This window comes from Paramisgurnus dabryanus, chromosome 10 (genome assembly GCF_030506205.2).
Source record: "Paramisgurnus dabryanus chromosome 10, PD_genome_1.1, whole genome shotgun sequence".
NCBI lineage: Eukaryota > Metazoa > Chordata > Actinopteri > Cypriniformes > Cobitidae > Paramisgurnus > Paramisgurnus dabryanus.
This window is the reverse complement of record NC_133346.1, coordinates 4077614-4103689: the sequence shown is the minus strand read 5'-3', so window position 1 is coordinate 4103689 and position 26076 is coordinate 4077614. Positions and strand designations below refer to the sequence as shown.

The 26076-nt window shown below is 37.6% G+C and overlaps 1 protein-coding gene and 1 long non-coding RNA gene across 3 annotated transcripts in view; one reads left to right on the top strand and one right to left on the bottom strand.

Moving 5' to 3' along the window:
• Positions 1-1417: 1417 nt before the first annotated feature.
• Positions 1418-25467, bottom strand: hapln1b (hyaluronan and proteoglycan link protein 1b). 2 transcript variants are annotated; one of them, XM_065262281.1, is made up of 5 exons: positions 25336-25467; positions 8930-9070; positions 5691-6053; positions 4993-5295; positions 1418-4909 (listed from the first exon to the last, which is right to left on the bottom strand). In XM_065262281.1, the coding sequence occupies exons 2-5, from the start codon at positions 9030-9032 to the stop codon at positions 4614-4616; spliced, it is 1065 nt and encodes a 354-aa protein (XP_065118353.1). In that variant the 5' UTR covers positions 9033-9070; positions 25336-25467; the 3' UTR covers positions 1418-4613. The 2 variants fall into 2 exon arrangements, with proteins under 2 accessions (XP_065118353.1, XP_065118356.1); XM_065262284.2 differs by lacking the exon at positions 25336-25467 and adding an exon at positions 9609-9868.
• Positions 9296-26076, top strand: part of LOC135744279 (uncharacterized) — a 48074-nt gene continuing 31293 nt past the window's right edge. The window contains exon 1 of the long non-coding RNA XR_010530708.2: positions 9296-9382. This is a non-coding gene — a long non-coding RNA (uncharacterized lncRNA). The remainder of the gene's footprint in view (positions 9383-26076) is intronic.

Sequence of the window (26076 nt, the reverse complement as noted above, 5' to 3'; positions counted from 1 at the left end):
CTGTGAAAACAGACGGTAAGACTCCAGAATTCATAAACTTAACAAAGAATTTTGAGAATTGCGTTTTTAAATGACGCAAATATGACGTACACTCAAGTGTGGCGTAAGGATGTAATTGGTCCTTTTTTTACACACAAATGCTAACGTTAGTTCTTTGAAATCAATGGTATGGTAACGTTTATGAGGTAAAGATGTGCTAGTGTTTACACTTTATTTTAGAGATAACATTTCTAAAGCTTTTGAGAGACAAGAGAACAACATTTTGTTTTATTTGGACTGCCAAAAAAAACATTTTACTCAAGCCTGGATTAAAAATGTAAAGTAGCTGTTTTCATTCAAAAGATAATATGCCCCACTCAAGGAGGTCAGGTCATGTGACAACAATGAAGGTTTTGCAGCCTTTAAGCTATAGGGGATTTTTGATTAAAAACATTTTAAACATCAGGTCTACATTATAATGTCCTGTGCCTGTAGTTCAGTTGGTAGAGTATTGCATTAGCAGCAAATGGTCCCAAGCTCCCACTGGGAAGTACCCTTAAAAAAAGTTCTTATATGTACCATTTAGGTACATATACTTGGTACCAACAAGGTATTAAATGGCACCTATTTCGTTGCTAAAAAGCAAGGTTATTTTGTGTATTTGATGGTAAAAAACACATTATTTTCCACATACTGTATTACTGTAACTCTCGTCATCTTTTACTTTGGGGTTTGTACCTTTTGCATATTGTTAACATGTACTAATACACACTTATGCACCAAACGTGAACCGGACCATAGGTGCCCTAATATGAACTCTTTAGGTACACGTGTGTAGTTTTTTAAGGGGTATCACCCCAGTGACATGCCTTGTGACTTAAAACTGGACCTCTGTTGTAGCTCTAAATAAGCTTAAAGGACACCTATTATGGCATTTTTTTCCAAGATGTATTATAAGTCTAAGGTGTCCCCAGAATCGGTCTATGAAAGTTAAACTCAAAATACCATGTCCAAAATGCCTCTATTTGGGTGGGAGCAAAAACTCACTTTTTTGTGTCTGTACCTTTAAATGCAAATGAGCTATAGCTCCTCACTCCATTACTAAAAGAGACAGTGAGCTCTTTCCATTGAAATATATCTGATTAATACAGTCTGAGACAAAAGTATATCACTATTGAGATATGTTGAACAGAGGGAAACTCACTGATGGCGGCGACTATGGTAATGCAGGACTCAGTCAGTGGCCGTGGGTGAGGCTTTATCAGTGTGACGTCACATAAACAAGGGAATCAAAACGACATGTCTAACAGAGACTGCTTTGGATTTTTTATTATTGTAGGGTGGTTGTGTTCACACACTGCCAAGTTGTGCCAACACACATTTACTATATGTTTAAACACCTTATAAAAGTGGATTTTGCCCTATAAAAAACCCCAAGTATATTTAACTCATAGTTTATTTAACTTTTTATGTCAAATAGATTTCCACATTGATACAGTCAAATCATACCTTTAATTATATATTATGTACATAAAACAATGATGAATGTTTGCCCGTAAGGCTGTGACTAAGCATCCAGTTCTACAATTGATTCTGAAATCTTGTAAACAAGGCACATGTACAGTTGCCAAAATCAGTGAAAGCAAAATGAATAATGAAAGTGTGTGAATACAATTGTATTTTGAAACGGCTCCAATGTTTAGAACCATGTTTTTTTTTTTTTAAACTCGTAATTCCATATAGCAGCTAAAAGTCTTTCAGTTTATAATTGGTTGCATAAACTTAGAATTACAACCGTAATCAAATGTCTTGTTTTTGCTTAGTTTGGCAGTCTGTTTTAAATGGTTTCCAAATGCCACAGATGGTCATGTTTCTCTAAAGGTTTACTGCGTCATAGTCAAGTAAAAGACTGAATGCTGCATGCTAATACTACGCACTTAGTTGTGCCGTTATCTTTTCTGTATTCTTAGTGTAAACCTTTACCTGCAAGGTCTGTTTGCTCTACAGTAGAAAATAAATTGTTATTTTCACATTGTGCTGTTATTCATGTACACAATACTGTTGTCGTTTTGGACACCTCAGTTTTAAACTTTGTAAACTGTAACATGCATAGACTAAAACTACTTGTCTTCATAATTAGAAAATGTGCCGTGTGCTTTCTTTGTCTAGCAGACTACTGTACCTCTATTTAACATTTGGCACCTCTGCTATAGGATACGTTTGACAATATGTTTTCTACGCTTTCATGAGTTGATCATATCAGGTGTGAAACAGAACACAAATACATAAAAAGCATTAGATATAAATCAATAAATCTGTGGTAAGAACCGGAAATTCGCAAACATTGTCGGAGTCGTACAGGAGACATTTTATAAACATTTTTTCAAAGAAAATATCATTAACATAAATTCAAAAAAACAACACAGATTTTTTTAAACTATTAAAATACAAAAGTTAAGTTTTCTTTCCTTATTTCCTACAATATGATTTACGTAAGACTCAACATGGCTTGGTCCACATAAAATCTTTTCAAACTAAATTTTAAAAGGTACATGTTTAATATAATAATTATAGCACCCTGTAAGGATGGCAAAGGATAAATTGTGGCATTTAGCACTTCCATTGAATTTTGTTGTAATCCTGTCAACAGAAAATATTTTTTCATCATGCTGTTTAAATGGGCTATGATGTTCTTAACAGATAAACTAAGTAGGTAGCAGTCTAATGTGTTAAAGCTTTACTGTCATTCAGTTTTTAGGACATCCCTCAGCTACTGCATGCTAAACGAAACAGCACAGAGTGAATCTCCAATGCAATATCTAACCAGATATCTCTTCCCTCAATCAAACTAGGGGGCAGATTCACAAAAATTCTTAAGAGAAAAAAGAGAACGCTCTTAAGATAAATGATAAGGAGTTCGAAAGAATTTTAAGTGCAGTTCTTGAAAATTTCTCAATTTTTATTTCAAATGTTTTACATTTTTTCTTAAAGGTCCACTGTGTAGAAATTTAGCGGCATCTAGTGGTGAGAATGTGAATTGCAACAAACAGCTCAGTCCACAGCTCACCCCTTCCTTTCGAAGCGCATAGTGAAGCTATGGTAGCCGCTACAGGACAAACAATGTTATTGTCTGAAACGTAGTGACAAAACACACTCTATATAAACATTTGTCCAATAGGGCTACAGTTAGTGGCGCGAAATGGCGACTCTCATTTAAGGTGACCCTCGATGTATATTCGATAAAAACGCTCATTCTAACGATGGGTTTACACCAGCCACGTTTGAGGCATCAAATTCGCGTCTAGTTTGCCGCTTGAACATTTTGAGTTTACTCACTTCATTTGCGCATGAATGCCGCACGTGAAATTCTAGTCAGAGACATTCACGTGGAAATTCGCGTCATGGGAGGGGCTTCTGCGACTCCGCTCGCTTTCTGTAATCACATCACTAATAGAGCAAGTTCCTGATTGGTTATCGCGTCGTGTTTTTCTGCCAAAAGAAAAAATTTTCAACTCGAACGTTTCCTGTGGCAACTATCAATTCACGGCATTAGGGCGGACTAGACGCGCAAATAAGGCGCGCTAAACGCCTTATTCGCACCGTGAGACCTCCAGGGCGCGTCAACACTTGTTCACATTGACTTGACATTGAAATCACTCGCGCTTGACATCTCTACCACGGCTGGTTTGAACGCTGCATTAGGTAATAAAAACAATACAGTTCATTATGTAAGTTCTTTATACACCACTGATAATATAGTTATGTTTATTATATTGCATTTCTGTCAAGAGATGATTCTAAAAGTTACACAGTGCACCTTTAAGAGAAATATGATAGACTTTGGTGATAGACTTACATTTTGTCATTTAGCAGACGCTTTTGACTTTAGCGTATATAACTTTTTTTAGACTATCTAGCACCATTCAATCATTCATTGAATATATAAGCATGATATTGCAGTTAAACAATTTAATTTTACAATACATTTTTTGAAGAGGAAAATAAAATAAAATGTTATGGTATTACTATATAAAGTACATAGCTAATACTTAAATCAGCACACCTAATATTTGTGACCCTCTCCAATGTTTTGAATGTTTTCTAAGTGGGTTGTTTTCTAAGTTCTAAGAGTAAACATTAAGAGTAAGAGTAACTATTTGTAAAAAAAAATCTTTTAAAAAAATTCTTAATTTTGCTATGTGTCACAACCCAATAAACCTATTAAACATGTTATGTATAAGAAAAAGAAAAAAAAATGTTGGGGGATAAAAAATATTTGTTATTTATTATAAACTTTTTTTATTACAATTTAGGAAAAAATAAGAACTTAACTATTTTTGTTGGGGATTTCTTTTTTGTAGTTATTAATTCTTAAGAATGATTTGTGAATCCAACCCCTGGTATTTTTGCATCAACGTATTAATAATTTTCTTGTCCTGTTTGGCGTCCTGTGGTGAAGTCTTGACTTTTGAGAGGACACCTGAGGTCCCTGATCCTACAGAACCTTTTCACTTCAAACCAACACAAATCACTTACGTTATCTTCAAATCCTTCTGTAGTACAGTATCTAGAGATTTTGTCACAGTTTAATGCGCTCAAACTAACTCCTTACACCATCACACTTAGTTCGCGAGTTATACGGTTGGCTCTTCCTTGTAGCAGTACACGCCATAGAGTTTCTGCTTCTTATCGGGGAACCCAGAGAAACGCACAGCAGCCTCCGTCGGGCTGCAACGTCGGCGTGGACGTGAAATCGGGTAGCGCACGCTACCGTCCGCCAGCCAGCCAGCATCGCAGCGGTCGTAGCCCTGCAGCTTCCATGCGGCGTACATCTGGCCGACTTTAGCGATCTGAGCGCCATCCTTCTGACACGCCTGAACCGCCTCGTTGTATGTAAGTTTGAAGGGCTGTATCAAGTAGTAGAAACGGCCTGGAAAAGAATGGGAGAATTATTTATTCTTCTTAAATGAATGGATTCATCACCAAGATTGTCAAATGTTTTTCATGACAAACCTTTGAAGTGTGAAGTGAAACAAAAGGCGTCATATACATCTTTTTGCTTGTTACGCGTCCCATAAGTCCTCACGCCAGGAACGGTGTTACTGCCTCCACATGGTTCTCTGGGTTTGGTGATTGGGTACTGCACTGATCCGTCACTAAGCCATCCTGCATTGCACCAATCCAACCCATCTCTCCAGGCGTCGTACAGCTGCTCGGGAGATGCCAGGATGGCATCTTGCTCTGTGCAAGCTTTCTCGGAATCATGGTAGTTCAGGTTGTATCGTCCCAATCGTGGAAAATATGGGAACAATATGCCTGTGGGAAGGGTAAAGCATCAGATATGAAATTTCCGGAAAGCTGGTAAATATTATTTAGTGTGATAAGTAAGTAATAGTGATTTGTGAAAATGTAATCAGAAAAATTTATGTTTTCCCAATTAATTTAGATTTAGTGCAGGAGAGGACGCAGTGGGGACACTGTCTCATTATTTGGACCTGATATCTCTTGCATCCGGATCATGCTGATAATCCTCATTCATAAGTTGTTGTGCATTCAGTATTGTTCATATTGCAGAAATGTCAATTCAACTGATCGTTACCTCACAGCGAACTGACTTGAAACATTCAAAGATGCTGTAACAGCTAGACACTTCGATTTGCATGGCTTGAAATGTCACACTACTGTGTTTGAAATGCATGCAAGGTCCTTACCTTGAAGGTCGAGAGTCACGACCACCGTGTCATCTTCCAAGCCATCAATGACCTCACACTTGTACTTCCCATAGTCCTCCAGTGTGATGTCATTGATGACGAGCGAAGCGTCATTCTCACCGGCAGCGTTGAGATGTACGCGGCCGTGGAAGCGACCGTAGCTCTTTTTGTGGTAGCCCATAGCTACGAACACGTCGATTTCCTTCAGGTAGTCTGAAGTAAGTTTAGTCCATTTTATTCTTAGTTTAGGGTTCGGGGGGGATGAGGGATCCCGGTTGAATTTGCATGGCAGTGTGGCGTTGCCTCCGCGTTGAGAGATCACTGTGGGTTGTGTTGTGTTAACTGATAGTCGGGGGCCATTTTCTAAAAGAGAGAGAGAAAGAGAGGAATATTCAGAGCTAGTAGTGATGGACAAGATAATGTGATGCAGATTGAAAAAGTCTGTATAGTCATGGCACACGTCCCAGATAGGATAAAATAGCAAAACAATGAAGGGACTCTATGTGTCCTCCCTGCTTTTCAAGTTCTATTAGTATTGGTGGGCTCTTTACTAGGGATTTCTCAAATTCCCCTGTCCCGAGGCATTGGTCAGTCGCCAATAACTAAAGGCGTTTCATAAACGAAACAGTGTGAATCCTTTATTGGCCGTTGCTACAGGCTGTTTTGTTATGCAAATACATGAATCATCATGCTTGCTAAATTTTTATTTGAGAAATGAAAAATCCCCTTAATGTTTATGATGGATGAGGAACTGTACTGAGAAAATGTTCCTTCAACAACGAAACATTTATAAAACATACAGTATGGCTGTGTGCAAAGCTCTAGAAAAAAACTAGTGAAATTACACTTCTTTATTTCAATTCCATTGCGACTTTAACGCTTTTGCCACTTTATGGTTCAGCGTCACTTGCTGCAATAAACCTATCCTATGCTTCTGCTGCATTCATTGTGTGTATTTAAAATGCGTATGTGTGTTGGCGTTTAGTGTTTCTGTACAAAGTAACATCGCCATCTACTGGCCAGGCAAACGTGATACTATGTTTTAGTCATATTCGCGGATATGTGTAAGCACAGAGATTTTTGACAGTGCCACTGTGTATAAGTGTCATTAAAAAATGCAAAAGAAAAACGTTTCAGTTTTTACTACAACGTTGTCATGTAAATGCAGCCTTGAGTTTGTTATTATCACAGAAAAAAAAATCAGTATACAGGGTGTTTACAACTGCTTATTATCATTGTAGATGTTAAAAAACACATGATAAGATAAAAACTAAACAGATCATCTTCAAAATGTTTTTTTTTTGTTGCATCCTCTACAGTGCTGTGCAACTATAGTTAGAGTCATCTGGTTTTCATAATACTTCTCAAGTAATGAGAAACATATTCAGGCTGTGATTGATGAGTGATAGAAGGTGAAACAAATCTCATGTTTACATAAATGTGCAAGAAATCTGTCTATATCAACAAACATACCCTATTAATCAAAATAGTACCAGAGTAAGATTTGCATTGGTTTTGTTTATGGCACAATGTGATTATATACTAATATGTACCATATGACCCTATAAAATCCGTTTTATTTTTTTTCTCAAATTTTATAGTAAAATCCAACATTGATCACCTGACAGTATTGCATCCCACAAACAGTGAAATGTTTTCACACATTTCTATCATTTTATTTGCTGGTTAAAAATACCACGGCAACAAACTGATATTTACAATTAAGTTATAATGGCTTTTAAAAGATGGTTTATATAAAATTTTCCAAATTCTGTACAATTCCGCACTATAGAGTAAACTCTGTTTTTGTGTCTCAATTCCATCCATGTTTTATGCATTGTGGAAATCTTTAACGATTAGTCAATTTTCTTAAAAAAAAATAAACAGATAATTAACTCTACCACCATGTCATCCAAAAAGTTGATGTCTTTCTTTGTTCAGTCAAAAAGAAATTATGATTTTTGAGGAAAACATTCCAGGATTTTTCTAATTTTAATGGACTTTAATGGACCCCAACACTTTACAGTTTTAATGCAGTTTAAAACTGCAGTTTCAAAGGACTCTTAATGATCCCAAAGGAGGCATAAAGGTCTTATCTAGCGAAACGATTGTCATTTTTGGCACGAAAAATAAAAAAATATGCACTTTTAAACCACAACTTCGTATCTTCTTCCGGTCCTGTGACGCACCAGCGCGACCTCACTTAATACGTCATCACGTCAAGAGGTCACAGATGACGTATGCGAAACTACGCCGCAGTGTTTACACATTCCGACGTTATTGTACGCAAATGTGCGTTTCATTTATGTAACACGTGACCTTTAGAGATAGACGAGAAGTTGTGGTTTAAAAGTGCAAAAATGACAATCGTTTCGCTAGATAAGACCCTTATGCCTCCTTTGAGATCATTTAGAGTCCTTTGAAACTGCAATTTTAAACTGCATTAAAACTGTTAAGTGTTGGGGTCCATTAAAGTCCATTAAAGCAACACCAAAGAGTTTTGGCTCTTTGCTCCCCCTATAGGTTAGAAGCGTAATTGTCCATTACCCACTGTCATAAATACTGAGGCATAGCTGGCTCTGATTGGATTGTAGGTCTGCCGTAAAGCAAGTTTTTGTAGTATTCACTCGGACTACAGGACCACTACCCGACGTTTGGAAACTTCTTTAGTGCGGTTTTGGCCGATAGAGGGCTGCAAAGCGAATGTGAAAGTGCTGTTCACCCTGTTTAGAGTGGATGAACGACTGAAACTGTTTTGGAAGCGTTATTTTAAGGTAAAAAAAACTCTTTGGTGTTGCTTTAAAATGAGAAAAATCCTGGAATGTTTTCCTCAAAAAACATCGACTGGACAAAGAAAGACATCAACATTTTGGATGACATGGTGGTGAGTAAATTATCTGGATTTTTTTTTAAGAAAATTGACTAATCCTTTAAGGCCCTAAACATATAGTTGCTCGTAGAAACCGATCATGATTGTTTAGCAGATCCTGATAGAGAGTAAATATAGAAACCCAAACCTTATCAATTATTTACTACTTATAGTAAGAAATTCCAGCCACTAAAATGCGTCCCATGACAGTAGCCAGACAGGTTCGAATAACCTAAGCCGACACCTAGTGAGATAATTACAGTGTCTCTGTATAGCTAGAGGGGAATTATTTTGGGGATGGGCAGTACACCCCCATCTCTTTACTTTCCCTATTAAATCACAGTCACAAATACATATACTGTACACTTACCTGTGGTGTATATAGTCCTGTAGTGTTCCAGGTCACTGTACGCCGCCTCAAAGTTGTCCGCTCGGCTCACGGAGAGGAGGCAGAAGGTTACCAGAAAAATCATCTTGTTTTGAAGCACCGGGGGGCAGGGGGATCACTTCACTAAATAGAGAGGGGAAGATGGGGGAAGTGAGAGTGTGCATTTCACAAAACCCATCATCAACTGTGCATATATGTAAAAATCAAGGTTAAAGCCTCATAACATCAAAGTGTTATTTCTTTGACAAGATCTATATATGTACAGGTTCACATATTTATTTATTAAGAGCTTAATTTAACAATGCCATGCAGTTTGTAATTGTTGTGATTTTGTGTGACATGCACCAGGTCCCCTGCACGTTTCCATCTGCAGTAAGTCTCCTGTCATGCAGAAACCAGTATGCAGCCTTATGTCCTTTTCACCTATCCACTCACGTAAGTAGTACGATTACTGACAAAACCACCTTTAAACTTAGTCATGCATAACACCACAAAGCCAATTTGCAATACAAATGCCAGTTTCCTCCATAGTGTGAAAAGTAAACGGATGATGCTCGGTACGGCAAACTAGCACAAAACTTCACAGGCTCACTTCTAAAGCATGAATCGTCCCCCAGTACAGAGCAGCATTCTCCTATGACTGAATTCAGAAAGGACTTACCATCTTACGGAGCTCTTGCTCCCGGCCGCTAACACATGTGAGGACGTCTAATCAAAAGATGAAGGTTTGAAAGTATGTAGACTTCTGTCTCTCTCTCTGCAGTCACACTGATTGATCGGCTACTTCTTCATTCATTTCAATGTGCTGACGCACTGAGGTAGTACCTCTCTACTGCAGTCAGCAGAACTGCTCTGCAGAGTAGCCAACCCCCCAAATCTAGCCTGCAAACAGTCATTACGCATACCAGGAAGCTACCGCTGATAACAATGAGGATTTGCAGATGCAGTGCCCTCTTTTGAGATAAGTCACCATAGTACGGCGAGTGTGCTCAGATGGGACAAAGTCAGATCATGGGGACATTTAGGACACTCGGTTGACATTTGTCCCTGGGCATTTATTACAGTACTAGTTTTATATTTAAGCATGACGGTTTTATCTATAAGGACTTGCAGTGCATTGCAAGCATACATTATATCAGTATGCATGCTTCATGGGATCGAACCCATACCCTGCAAAGGTCATACAGTAGGTTCAAATATACTGATAAAATGTATCATTTGGATGCCAAGTAAAAAAAAAGTCAGCCATGTGCATAAATATAACAACAACATTTTTAAGCACATTAAGGTAATAAATTAAGCAGCATGCATTTGCTTTGTTAAAATGTCCTTTATGACACAGCTAAAAGTATCTGTTCCCACCCAAACAACCTTACAACCCTTTTAGTGTAACGACTGTCAAACATGCTATGTTTTGCAGGGTGATGGTTAACCAAACACAGATTGTTAACTGTTGTCCTCACCACCAACGCCGCTGTTGACAGAGAACACTGTCACCAATTACATTCCTTTGTGACAACCTATTGTGTCCAGCGAGGTCAAACACAGGGAAAACCCGTGCCTTTTCAAATGTGTAAACTAGGTCTAAAACACACAACTGGGATTCATTGTGAACACGAGAACGGTTTAGATACAATGCCAGCCCACCAGTTAAATTACATTAGCATTAGAACAATATCAGTCTTGAAACAAGATGTGAATTTATCTTCAGGGAAGAGGCGCCCAATGGGGAAAAAATCCCTAGTTGTTGAAGTCACAGCTGCCAAAAAACGGCTCCAAGTTTGATTGGTGACTTTACTTCAGGACGGTCCAGTGTAAACAATGACTTAATATTCTCGTGCTTCTTAATCTTTTTCTTATTGTTTTTGTAGGTTTAAGGTGGAGTGCTGTTGCTGCCTTCATTTTAAATCCTGTTTTTGCAGGAAGAAATTATTGAGATTTTTTCCTGCCAATGCATGTAGATAATGCCAATTTTTGTTCAGAATAAAGCATGCTCAGGGACTTTTCAACTCAAATTAAAGACCTGTATGACTTTCTTCTGCATGCTATTAAAAATAAAGGTGCTCTAAAGGTTCTTTACAGCTATGCCATTGGAGAACCATTTTTGGTTCCTCAAAGAATTACTCAGTCCTGACCTCAACCCTCTTGTGAGCACATGTACGGCTGTAGTTAAAATTTTTTTTAAACAAAAATGTTTCCTTACAAAAACCCTTCACCGTGGAAAACATTTAATAACCATAGATTTGTTTTGTTTTTTGATGGATGGATGTGCTTTTTGGAGCTTTAAAAATGGGGCACTATCGAATGCCATTATGAAGCTGAAAAGAGCAAGGATATTATTTAATATATATCTGACTTTGTTTGGCTAAATACACCTAGGACAGCTTGAGGGTGAGTAAAAATTGAGCATGTATTTTGATTTTGGGGTGAACTATTCATTTAACCAGTAGTGGTTGCTTAAAAAAGTAGATCACTTTTAAAAGAAAATTTCCTGGTAATTTACTCACCCTATGTTATCCAAGATGTTTATGTCCTTCTTTCTTCAGTCGAAAAGAAATTGTGTTTTTTGAGGAAAGCATTCAAGGATTTTTCTCCATATAATGGACTTCAATTGAACCCAACAGTTTGAAAGTCCAAATTGTAGTTTCAATGGAGCTTCCAAGGGCTCTAAACAATCCCAACCGAGGCATAAGTGTCTTATCTAGTAAAGCGATTGTGATTATTGCCCAAAAAATAAGTCTTGCACTAGCCTTCTGGCTTCCCATGGGTTCTTAAAATCCTTGAAAGTTTGTGAATCTGGGGGAAAATTCAAGGCCCTGGGAAGTTTTTGAAAATATACATACATAGATACAGGTCATTGAAAGGGCTTGGATCTATTTTATGCAAGAAGTTGTCTGGAAAAAAAAATCCATATCCATATTATATGTAGGATAATATTATAAAAATTCTAGACTTTTTAAGTACTCATGCTAAACTGTTTGCTTTAAATGCTTATATCTTCTGTATGTGAATGTTTGATTCATACCAAAATGCTTTTTTGCATAGTTGTGTTTGACACACGTAAACGTCTCGGGTTACGTATGTAACTGTTGTTCCCTGAGAAGGGAACGAGACGCTGCGTCTCCCTTGCCATACTTCCTGTCCCTGTAACGCCGTCTTTGGCAATATTTCAGATAGCGATATACTTCCTGGCTCACCCGTCACACTGTCTTTGTCGTTAAGCCTCACCATTGGTTGAATTTGATATACACATTCAGACGCACTTACCCCTGGAGGCGTCCCCAAAGTGTCACCGCAGTGACGCAGTGCGAGTTCCCTCAAGAGGGAACTGTAACAATGTATCTTTAAAGGTAACACGATGTAACATTGCTCTCACTTGAAATGTGTCCCCACATTTAATCCTTGAATTTGAGGGTATTGGACCTGGAACGTCCTTAAAAGGTCCTTGAATTTGAAGTTTGGAACAAAGGTGTGGAAACCCTGAGCCTTGCACATCCAGGACCTTAAGTTTTAAATGATCACTTCAAAAGGTCATGCATGACAGATGCGAAACGCACACGTACGGACCAATAAACGAACACAATGACATTAATTAGTGTCACATACACCAACTTCTGAATGGTAATTTTTCTACACACTTGTAAACACTGAAATGGTATTTTTGCATACGTCACATGACATTTTGACATGATTATGTAATATGTAACGTCATGGAGGTGCATCACAGTACTAGTGCAAAACCAGAAGTTGTGGTTAAAATGTACATATTATTTATTTTTGGAGGGAAAATAATAATTGTTTCGCTAGATAAGACTCTTATGGTTCCGTTGGGATCGTTTAGAGCCATTTGAAGTTGCATTAAAACTGCAATTTGGACCTTCAAACCATTGGGTTCAGTTGAAGACCACTATATGGAGAAAAATCTTGGAATGTTTTCCTCCAAAACCGTTATTTTCTTTTCGACTGAAGAAAAAAAGAAAGACATAAACATCTTGGATGATATGGAGGTGAGTAAATTATCAGGAAATTTTGTTATGAAAGTGGAATCTTTTATTGGGGTCACTGGTGGTCATCTTAACAAAGTCTGGGACACATCTCGTTAAACTCAAGCACAAATTGTTTTAGGAATTCTGCTGAACTTTCCGTTCCTCGTTTGGTAATACTTTCAGCAAACCCTAAACCTTTCACTTGTTTTTTTAAACTGATGTAAAATGTTTAGTTAAATGGGCTTTTATGCAAGTGACTGAACATCCTTTAAAAGCTGTTTTTACAACAGCTGCACTGCGCTGAACTTTCCTAATGTAAATGTTAATGTTTAATGCATAGTGTTTCGCTCGTAAAGTCGCCTATTCCCTAGACAATAAACCTTCTTTCATCAGAACCACCACTAGACATTATCAGGTTTGCATACTGTACGCACAATTTATTATTATACACAGTTTGACCACACAATGGTCACTGGAAATTGTTTTGGCACAAACTGGGGGGCATTCATTTGCGTCACCCAACAACTCTTAATGGTTCTTGAGCAGCTGTGTGACTCTGAAAGATTACAGATCTGTTTTGGCCAGAGCCTCGTTCCCCTTTGACCTCGTTCCTTTCGTGCCAAAACACAATCTCTTTAAGTGCTCCATTGGAAGAGTCGTCTGAGATCACTACAAAGGCTATTCCATTCCTTATTTGATAGTAGATCTTGAGATTAAGCGATAGCAGTTGTGTTTCTGTTTGTTTACTGCAAGAACATCAAAAGCAGCAGATATTCGGATATTCTGATGATGCATGACCGGTGATGTAAAAACATTTCCTATGTAAACACCTGACTGTCACAATAGAGGATTGTAATGCCATGTTTAACGTATCCTAAAGGAATAACCGAGAAAGACGCATTCATTGCAAGAATCCATCTTTTCTCGTTGTCGTAAGACTAAAGTAAACTCCTAGTATTTAGATTTGCTTAAACAAAATCCTAATGGTACACACATATTGAAGAGATTTTGAGATGGCTTTACACTAATTATGTTTGTAATGCACATGTATAAGAGATAAGGATTTGTCTATGTTGTGTTAAATGGGTTGCTTATGTGTGCCAGGAAATTCTGCTAATAATGTAATTGGAGCGCCTAAGGCAGTAAACCCGCTGAATCTACAGCAGACCTGTACAGATGGCACCGCTGCAGAAACATCTTGTCACTTAGATCCAGAGCAGACCGGTGATTTTTAATGACTCATGTTTAATGATTGTGTTTCTACAAAGTGCTCGGTAACCCTTCATCTCTATGACATCAGACAGTGAGAGAGGACGAAAAGTTGACAAACTTCAAAGTGACGGTGTTTTTGAACGACTGTCTATGTAAACTAGACATCATGCCGATGACAGATATATGAATGGGAACTATAAAGTCCCTTTATTTACAGTAATACAGAAATGGTTATTAACGTGCTTTCAATGTTGACATTTAACAGTGACACTCTGTGCTAAACCAAAGGGTCATATTTTAGGTTTAAAGGAACAGTATGGAAGATTTGTTTATATATTTTTTTCACCTGTACTTACATTATCCCAAATGTTTTCAACATTATTTCACTGTATAAAACTAAGTTACCTAGTTGCCTTAAAATTTTGAGTTAATTTAATTTTAAAATATAAGTTAACACAAAAAAGTTGTTGTCAACTAATATTTTTAAGTTAAATTAACTCAAAATTTTAAAGAGCACCTATTTTACATTTCCTACATTTCCCATTAATTAATGACGGTGAGTCTCATCGGACTGATTTACAGTGGATAGTGAAGGTAAAGACTACATCTCCTATCATTCCAGCTCCTTCACAGCGCCTTTTTGTATGATGACCTCTAGTGGCAAAAATGACATATGGTGCATTTCGATTTTTGTTAAGGTCACAGGACCTGTGATCAGTTGTGCTAACATATAAACATCATTTTAAAACATAAACTTAATCTATAAGGAACGTTTTATGCTAAATAGTCAACGTCTTTTATTTCTGTTTGATGAAAGAAACGAAAGTATAACGTGCAATCTTAACGTGGAAATGAAAACCTGTATTGTAAAGGCCCAAATATACAAAATTTGTAGTTGAATGCACCGCCTTGCAAAAGTATGCTTCATTCGTATGTGTTCACAGGCACTTTTGACACATTTCGACAAATTACAATACCTCTCCTTTCCTACATAGAAGTTACGCATGGCTACAAAAATACGGTGGTTTACGTATATTATGCGCATACTACAATAATAACGAAATTTACGTCATGTGGACTGTATGCTGACCATCACATAAACGTATATAGTAAGCCCAGGCTTTAAGTTGTCTACTATCTGTTTAATGCTGTGAAATCTGTTTGACAGTAACTACATTTACGTTTATTATTTCCAGATGTTTACATGACTCCAGCAAACCTCTTTACTCCTCATCACATGCAGTTTTTACTTTCTGATTGTTTGCTAATAATTGTGGCTATTATTCACAAAGCCAAATGCCAACACAAATGATAAACTCGCATATAGGTGTGTTACCCTTCACTGTATTTACTTTATTAAATGACAAACACGTTCCTATGGATGTATTTTATTATTTGGTGCTGTGATGAAGACTGAAGAATTTTTATAATGCCTGTAATGGTTTTATACACTGCTGTGTTTGTGCTGCTTCTGGATGCTGACAACGAGTCGTGTTGACACGAAAAAAACTTCCTAATGTCAAGTTTACTACGAAGTTTACTACGAAAATAAACATGCGCACTTCAGTTAGTGCGGTTATTGATTAAAGTGTTTACATGGCCGTGTATTGCGATTAAAATCAGCATTATGCGCTTAATCACATTATTTGATTGAAGTATTGTGTTTACATGAGATGAAGTATAATCGCAATATTTCCAAAATATCATTATACAGTAGTCGCATTAAGAGGGTGCAAGTAAACTGATCATCCACAAGCCTTTTTGAATAGGGATGCACCGATACCGATACTGGTATCTGGTATCGGCCTCGATACCACATTTTCTAAAGTACTCGTTAAAAGTCCCCCGATACCTGGAATCGATATCACGGTCTGGGAAATGTCTATGTTTGAGCGGCATGTAAGGGGTTAATGCCTCTTGTGTTGTCCAAAGAGGCAGAGTTTACAACAAACTGGAAAACTAGTCCTTTGTTTTTTTGTTAAATTATATGACTAAAGCTGTTACTTGTAAATTTAAATCATGTTTTTTTATTAAGTACTCGGTATCGGCAAGTACTGAAATGCAAGTACTCATACTCGTATTCCAAAACAGTGGTATCGGTGCATCCCTATTTTTGAATATTATTTGAATTCTGGCTATAGTTTTTAAATATTCCTATAATGAAACAGGTTAAAAATGCCTGAAATACCTAAATCTACCAGACTGTTTAAACCTTATGACAGGTACAAGTACATTTTCATTTGGAGTGTAATGAAATACTGCAGTACAAAGATTCAATCCACAGTACAGGCGTTTTAAGGGTAGCACTAATTACTTAAGCTTCACCCTGACACATGTTAAATTTTCCAGGCATATTACCTGTGGCTTATTGTAAGCAGAACATAAAGAGCTAGTGACACCTCTTCAGGGTTTTTTTGTGCACGAGCATGTGTAAGACTGGCCCCATTGACGGCAGTATTGAACAACCCATTACGCACTTCAGCATCCGACACATCACTCCCAGTTTAACTCTTTAAGAGCTATGTCACAATCTTTCCACATGTTTTCTCTAGAGGTTAGGCATGTGTTTGACCTTCACACTCACTAAAGTGAGTTCATTACATGCATTACATAAGTCAAATCTATTTAGCAGGTGCCGTGTAGATGTATTACTAAACACAGTGATTTAGTCTAGTTTGTATTTAGCAGGTTCATGTTTTGACGTTTCATTTGAAAATATTTTAATATATGAATTTACTTTTAGGCTATTGGGTTATATGTTTCGGGATGTAGATCATCTCTGAGAGGTTTTCTTGGATTTAAAAGAAATATATTTGAGTTCACATCTAAACATTCTGAGAAACAATATGCAAAGGTCAGTAAACAGTTCAGTCATTCAGTGTGAACAATAGGGACACTTTGTTCTGAATAATACAAAGACTCTTGTTGATTCTAGTATACAACAAATTAAGCATGTGTGTAAATGCACGCTAGTTTACCGCACACTATATACTGTGTACTACCTCTGGCTTATTGGAATGATAAAGGAAACAGAAGTCATTATGCAATTGTAACCATTTTCACTAACAGTGATGCATTGTTGCCAAATGTCTTGTTACATTGCCACATGGCCTGGTTCAGGAACTAATTTTCATTTATAATCTTGACTTCAAAGAGTTATTTTGATTCTTTATCTGATGTGAGCATTAAATGTATGTTTTTTTCATTCTCTGTTTGTATGGGTATATATAACCATTTCATTATTGTTGTTCATTACTGAGTTTCCATGTAAGACGTTATACCTCCTATTCATAGAGTCCAGCATGAGGAAAACATCTGTACTCCACATATAAAGAGGCTTTGAGTTTGGCAACACTACCTGGGCATTAACAACACCTCTCATACGGGCTTAAAGTGGAATCATGAGGAATGGATGATGAACTGTGGTGGACTTTTTAAAGCAGTATTATTGAAGGTGATGTGTATAATTTTATCTATTTAAAGCCAGTGCTTCCCAATCCCAGTATACACTGTCAGAAAATAAAGTACAAAACTGTACCTATTCTGTTACTGGGGCATTACCCTCCTTTTGTATCTTTACAGGTATACAATACATTGAAATGTTGTACCTTTTTGAGTACTATTACACCCTAAAGCCCTATTCGCACGGGATTAGTGTTACCTGGTGACCTCTATTGGTTTGTAATAATTGCGGAGGTTTTCTGTGATCTTAATCCTGTTTCAATCGACCATGTCTGGAATCTGTAAAGTAAAAATTCCCCCGCAAATGATATACCATATTTCGCTAAACATCGAGGTTCTGTGATAAGTCCCGTGCGAATCGGCATCTCTGTAATTTGTCGAGGTCGTATATCATTTTCAAGGCTTTTGTTATCTTTTCATTTAATTTTTCTCTATTTCTGCGCCTCTCGCACTGCAGCTGAGGAGCGCACATACAGAGACACATCCCTTTGTGATATTTCTGATATATTTCTGATTTTAAACGTCTAATCAGTTTCTCTTCGCCAATGTTTAATGATTAATATTTTGAATGTCTAGAACTGTCATTATTTAAAACTTGAGCGTTTAGGCGGAGCTGTCAGTCGCGACATCGCAGAATCGTTTCTAAAAAAATTCACTGACGCTCGACACGGCAGCTTTCGCAACGCAGTTGATTTGGTCAAAAACTCTGCTTAACATGATAACAGTACTTTTTACCGCATGTCGCGGCATTGGGTGTATGGGACAAGGAGTTACGTAAAAGCCTCAACATCATATCTGAGAAATAAGTCAGTAAATTTAAGAAAATGTACATGCTATGCTTATCCTGTGCGAATGGGCCACACGAAACTCAGATGTAGGGAGGTAATTTCTAAATCAGACCCCAATACTAATTCCATGCGAATAGTACTAAAGGGGGTCCCACACCAGACGCGCAGCTCAGCGCCGCGTCGAGTTGCGTCTAGGACAACTCGGAAGTATTGTATACCAGAAGTGCACGTTAAATAGCGCAAGCTTCGTTAGATAGCGTCTACTACAAAATGCAAAATATACGTTAATCGTTAATGATTTGGGACAAATATGATGTTATCTAATGTTAAACTATGTGAGTGGCGCTCTGTGGCGCAACAGGGATTTGAGAAACTTCCTGAGTCGTAGCTGGGTGGCACGGACAGGCGCCACCTGTCGGCGCCGGTGTGCGTATACTCATAGAAAACAATGTGTACGATTTTTTTAGAACGGCGATGTGTGGCTAGGCATGGGCCGATTACCGGTTTCAAGGTATACCGAGGTTTAAAACAGTCAAGGTTTCAAAACCACTAAAATGTTCTGTGATACCGTCTCCAAGGTATGAGCTGTGTTTATACAAAATTCATTAAATCATGAAGTCATGTGATTGATTTGATGTTTACATTTAATATATATTACGAAAATATTATATATGTTTTGAAAGCATATTATAATTTAAAGGCTTTATTGTACCTGGCATTTGAAAATAACACATTTTAGTGTTGCAATGGCAATACCGCAACACCGTGAAACCGTGGTATTTTTGCTAAAGGTTATCATACCCCCAGAATCTTATACCGGCCCATGCCTATGTGTGGCGCTGAGCTGCGCGTCTGGTGTGCGACCCCCTGAAGTGTAACTTTTAAGGATCTATTTTGTAACAGTTAAATGTTAGGGGTATGAAAAATGTAACTGTACCTTTAACGTTACACAATAGGTCCTTAAAGGGATAGTTCGCTGAAAAATTTTAATTTTGTTTTTCCAAATTCTGCTGAATACACTGAAAGAAATGATTCATTCAATTCATTCAAAATTGAAATACAAAACAAAACAAAAAACTTTTGATTAAATGTAGCTTAAAAAAATAATTATTGCAACCACTTACCTTAAAAAATTGAGTAAATTGAATGAATCATTTTTTTCAGTGTACAAAGGAAGATATTTTAAAGAAAGTTTGTAATCATAAAGATATGGGGCACCACTGACTTCCATAGCAGCAAAAAGTAATACTATGGAAGTGAATGGTGCCCCAGATCTTTTTGGTTATTAACATTTTTCAAAATATCTTCATGTTCAACAGAACAAAGAAATACAGGTTTGGGAAATGATCACAGGATTTTCTTTCTTTTTGGTGAACTATCACTTTAAGGTACAATAATGGTACAACATTGTATTATGTTTTGTACATTTTTAACATCTCCTTTGTCTAATGCCGCAGACACAATATACTTTTCTTTCCTTTGAATTCCATTCTTATATTATACAAGGAAATGGTGCAGACTGAAATGCCGACTCAGTGCTCATTTGATCAAGTAAGGTAAATTCTAACTTGTGAATTCCTATCACATGAAGACATGTGACCAACAGATGATCGATATGTCAGGTAAAGGAGTCACTAAAAACAAGATCGCACAACAATAACGCAAGTGCACCGAAATCCATGATGTGTCAACTAATAAACAACACAAGCATGTGATATCACATCCAGTTGCTGCCCATATGCGCAGGTCAGGCATTACATACCTGATTCAGCCCATCATCTCTTTAACAAACATGAACTTGGTGTGTTCAATAAGAGACAACTCCAAAACATGCTGTGCGTATGCCAACTAAACATATAGACACAACTTTAAGTAAGCCGTTTCGGTTTGAATTTCCCAGAAAACTCTGTGGCTGTACTCAAACATTGCTATATTCATTTAACCATCCCAGCCAGTGCAACATTGGTTCAACCAATAGTATTTCTATGAGGTGACACTGTCTGTTTGTATAAACCAATGGCAAATGGGCGAGCGCTTTAGAAACAAATTTAAAAATAGTTATTATTTCCACAATTACACATCTTAGTTTTAAAAACAAGGACCTATTTATTTAGGTTAAAAGAGCCTTGTAAGGAGCAGTCCTGTTGCTTTCGGGAATGGCTGTTTATTTTAAATGCGAAAGTCTGTACCGCAAATAAGCCGTTCATTGAGTACGAGTATTTTCCTCCAACGATACATGGGGCGGGTTCGAGGCGGGCCCCCCACCCTACATCTCATTAGAGTTCTGCGGGTTTTGACGTCACCCTCGCGCCACCTTAGCACACACAAAGAACCCTCAGTGTTGAACGATGTATAAATAAATTACCATCTCTGCATCCCATCCTCATCATACCCGCAACCATCTCTGCTTCCAGGATGCTCTCCCACACATTCAGTTTCCTAGTTGTTTTTATAAATTAAAATCATAAAAAAGAGATCTTGCTTTTCGCATCCATAAAGCGATACAAGAAATGCAGATTTCTAAACAGAAAACAGATGGAGAACAGTATTTCTCTAAACAGTGGGCTGTGTTTGTAAGCTTGATGGATAATGAAGCACAATGAAACATTTATGTGGAACTGAAATATTTTATCGTAGGTGTCCTCAAAGAGGGTCAACCTTGCGCAAGCCAAAGTCTCCCTGCATGTCCAGTTCAGATGTCCTCCTTCCAAAGTAAACATTTTTCTCAGTGCTGCAACTCGGCCTCAATGTGTCTGGATTGTTATTTCTTACAAGGCTTGATGCCATCGGACCTTTCTTATAGTCACTCTCTGGACACCCTGTTCTACAAATTAATGATTCAATTAGACCCAGAGAGTTTTAAAGGCTTAATGCAACCGATAAAGCTTTTTTGGATCCATAAAGAACCACACTAACTTCCTAAAAGGTTCTGTGTCAGGCTGTATGGTACCATAAAGAACCTTTAACATTCATTCACAGAAACCTTTAAGTCCTTTTCACACAGAGATTCAGGAAAATAAATTGATTGTGGGATCGTATGATTTTGAAAGATTTTCTGGCATCTGTGAACACATCCCATAAAGATCCCGCAAAGACACGTGCCATCACAGCGTGACGTATAATGTATTTGTAATCGTGCACTTGGAAGAATTTTTTCCAAAGCATCTTAAGCTTGCTAATGATCTCTGATTTCTTGCTCGATAAACCACGCTGGTGGTTTTCTGATTCTGATCATAAACTAGCCCATCACGTGGCGAACAATCTCAGCTTCAATGCGGAAAGTTAGAGGTTCCCTAATCTCTGCTTCATTCCAGTTTTCAAATATTTTTATCAGGAATGTTGGTCTGCATTTAAAACCCCTGGTAAAAAACCCTGGTCAAAGAGTTGAATGATAACTATGCTGTTGTAACAACGCACACGTCCTCACTATGACACGCCCCTTACGCAAGCATTTCTGTGTTGACCCCGGCAATGTTGCGGTCCCCATGCCGTGTTTGTGTTCATACAGAGGCACTTATCGCTTTAATGCTCTGTGTGAAATGGTTTTCTGTTGCACAATAATTGTCCTATAGACCATGAAAAGGTAAGAAATAAATGTTTTTTGGAAGAACCTTTGACTGAATGGTTCTTTGTGGAACCAAAATTGGTTCTTCTATGGCACACTCTAGACTTATGGACTTCCTTAGAGTCTACACTTTGATGACATCACATAGTGCAGACCTTTGGGTCCCTTGACGAGAGTCCACGAGGGCGTACCGGAATTGTATTTTGGGACAGACTCGGGCATCACACCGGAAATAGGAAGAGAAGTTGCCCATCAGTGTGAACTCCTCCCTTCTGTCATCTGATTGGTCTGATTGCTCTTTTGCAAGGACTTCTGGGTTGGTAAAGTGTGTGAAGCCTGCCGCAGTGCGAGCTTCGCCGAAGACCGCATCAAGGGTGCAAAGGGGGCATTGATGAGCACACTTCGAAGTGTAAAAAGACAGATGGACACTCTACGGACTTGTAGACTAAGCAAGCACACGCAATTTAAGGCCACAAGACCGAAAGTCCACATGAAGTGCAACATTTTGGACAGGGCCCAAGAGTTTAAAATTTAACTTTGGGTGTAACGCACAGCTCATCAATTGTCACTTCTCACTCGGCCATCCAATCACAGTGGAGGAGGGGTGGGAAAAATATCACAACAACCAATCAGTGCATCGTTTGGCGACTGATAAACAAAGCAGAATTATCGCAACTAAAGCGTTTAGCTAAAAATACGCTGGCAAGCGCCCACAGTCAGTCCCACCTGGCATTTTTAGCGTGTTTAAATGCTTTACGGTAAATTCACGCGGGCGAAAGCGTTAACGCTTGACGGAAGTCTTGTCTGAAGCGTGGCCAACAGCCAATCACAGTGGCCGCAACCTATTGGCTGGCTCTGCCTAGGTATTTGCATAAAGCGATCTGATTGGCTGACGCATACGTTGCCACTTGAAAAGTTGAGAAATGTTTAACTTCTACCGCGAGCAACGGCATTGACGGGGCGCCGACGGATCCACAAGTCAGTTCGCCATTGCATTACGTCACCCATTAAAAGTGAATGGGAAGTGTTAATGCTTACGCCCCGTTTGAATGCACCGTTAGTGTACACGCCCCCTTATTTTTAGGAGAGTACAGAGAACCCCAAAGCCAATATATTGCTTTAAATAAGTTATTTTGTTTACATTTTAACATTAACAACATTTATGATCATCAATGAGCCACAAAGTCAATTATAGATTTTATATTCTGATGGTCACAATTAATTGATCTGATGTTGAACATGGGTAAAACTATTCTTACTAACTAAACTTAGATAATTTAAGTTTTAAACATCTAAAGAACAGCACTGATATAAGCAAGTTTAAAGCACAAACTCTCTAATGTAGTCAGGAATGCTATTTGTTAACCTAAAGGAAATCATGGGTAAAATGAAATTTAACCCCCCGGGCCACCCGCTCTACATCACACCCCTATAGAGACCAGGGATGAAAGGTCACCTGGAAAATCCACTAGTTTGATGCATTTTGGCAGCCATGTTAAGAAAAGGTCAGAGTTCAGCCATGCTCATCACAGACCAATGGATCTAAACACTGATAAATCTGGCAACATCACCTTAAAATCAGCAGCTAAACAGCTGTTAGACAGAACTGATGAACCACCACCAAACCTCAAATGTGGCAACGTGCATTTTTGTCAATACCAAACTGTTCTTTGGGAAAAGTTTAAAAATGCTGTGTCTAGTGGTGCTACAGAAGGAAGCCTAAATAGATTTTTGGATTTTGCTCCAAACCCATAGATGGCAAACTCAGCTCACCAAGCAACAGAGCAGTTCATTCATGTGTTAAATAAAGCCATGCATTATTAATTTATACCTTTACACACTCACGGCCCCCGGTACATGTTTAACCAGCTGTTTCCGTTTTGCTACTATTGCCTGTATTGAAGCGAACGCTCTGTACGCGCCCATCTCACCTCGTAAGATCATTCGCAGGAGCTCAACAAGCAGGCTTTTCACTGGCCAAAATGTGGGCTCCACTTTGGAGCCAGACTGTCTCATAATTCATTGATTAAAAACAAGGGAAAGTTGTTTGTGTTAGTGTTTATAGGGCCATTCAGATGAATTGAATTAACCGCTACACCGCTTTAAAAAGCCACTAATTTATTTGAGGGAAACATTGAGCTCGACATGACTTATGTAGCTATCATGAAAGCAATTAAATCTTAAGAGTTTGGCAAATGTCAGAAAGACATTAAGAGACATAAAGCACAATAACTAACTGGATGAATCATTATGACAATGGTATGGATAGTTGACAAGGAGCAAATGATGCATGTGCTAAACTGATGTGTATGATGTTAAACAACTATTATGAACTATTTATGTCCTAAAGTGTTAATTCAGAGACCAGCTTAATATCAACCATGTCAGTTGTGAACTACACCATAAAAAAATGCAGCATTTTTGTCAAATAAACATTTTTTATGCTACTTTAACTTACAAAATTAAGTTAAACAATTTCAATTTGTTTTTATGAGTTATGTCAACTATTCACAGGTCAAAACTTAAAATAGTAAGTTGAATTGACTTGCAAAACCAAGTTTTTAACTTTTTTACTGTTTACCCGTATATAAAAACAACAAACAAACAAGAATTATGAATATGAGTCAATGCACAGTATTTAACCAAAAATTCTGTACATTTTTCAATGTCTGACTTTTTGAGCTACAAAATAATTCATTTAAAAAAATATGCTGGTATTTTATCAGCATTTTATAAATCTATATTTTTATGATATTAAAATGCATCATTAATTGCCCAATGAGTACAATCGTTCTGGAGAGACGTTTATAAATTATTTTTTCAATAGAGTAAAATATTACTCATGATCTTACAAACCTCAAAATCTGAAGGTGTATGCTTCAATATCTAAAAAATATAATTGTGCAAACATATTGCTTTATTTTATTACTAAATTAAAATTTTAAAACGAATTTTGAAATGGATGACTTCCCAATCATGAAGAAAAAGCATCCAATAGGAGTCCAGAATAGATGGGTACTCCAATACGGTGAGACCTCAAAACACCAAGGCAAATAGTTACTACATTGAAGATGCCAAAGATTTGTGTCACTCTGTAGATTTGACGTGTTTACTATTACTCAAAACATTGAGGAAAAACGTGCATTGCGTAAGTAATCCTACACTATGTGTCTAGCATTATCGTTTCTAAACATGAACTAAAGCCAATGTGACGTTTATAAATATAAAGAACGTGCAGAATCTCTGTTACAGGTGCTTTATTTGTCTCCACAGATATTATCTTCTTAAAAATACCACCTAATCTAAACTTTTGTGCGTATTTAACCGTGTAAAGTGTCAGAAGAGTGAGTGTGTAAAGGAGAGTTGAGCTCTTACCTTGTGTAACGGAGCTGCGCGTGCCGTTGAATGATCTCTGACGCGTCGCGCATCCCAGGAACACGCGCCTCTTCACACGTCACGTAGTGAGTGAGGCAAGAGGCAGAACCCGCGGGAATAAATGAAAAGAGGTGCTAAGTGCGTCACCAGTTGCTGTTACTATTACGGTGAAATTTAAGAAGACTAACGGCAAGATTATATATGTTTTTCAATTTTCTTAGTAACAGGACTGCATAGTTTTGTTTGGGTGCTTGTTTCTTTAGCCATGACTTTGGTTTCAAGCATTTGCTGGAAATTATGCACCTTGAACTACATTTCTTATATTTGCGTAAACATTAAGACAATGGTCAACCATGAAGGCAGATAAAAACTATGGGTTGTTTTTCACTGTAAACGACTGGGGCAGGTTGTCACGTGTTTCCATTAAAGGGATAGTTCACCCAAAAATGAAAGTACTGTCATCATTTTCTCATCCTCATGTTGTTCTAAATCTGTATGGATTTCTTTTTTCTGATGAACACAAAAAATATATTTTGATACACACAGCTAATTGTAAGCATTGACTTCCAATATATATATATGGAAGTATTTTGATAAATTGAATTCCATCGTATTTTTTCCTACTATTGACGGTTTTAGCAGTAACAACATAAACAAACGGCTTTCGTGGAGCAAACTTAACTTTTGGTAAACTCTGCAAGGAATCCTCAATAACAACAAAGTCCTTTTAGAGTAGTTTAT

Coding starts and splice junctions, on each gene's coding strand:
- hapln1b (XM_065262281.1), bottom strand. CDS start 9,032: ATGATTTTTCTGGTAACCTTCTGCCTCCTCTCCGTGAGCCGAGCGGAC. Junction 6,054..8,929: donor CAGGACTATATACACCACAG/GTAAGTGTACAG, acceptor TCTCTCTTTTAG/AAAATGGCCCCCGACTATCA. Junction 5,296..5,690: donor CGTGACTCTCGACCTTCAAG/GTAAGGACCTTG, acceptor CCCTTCCCACAG/GCATATTGTTCCCATATTTT.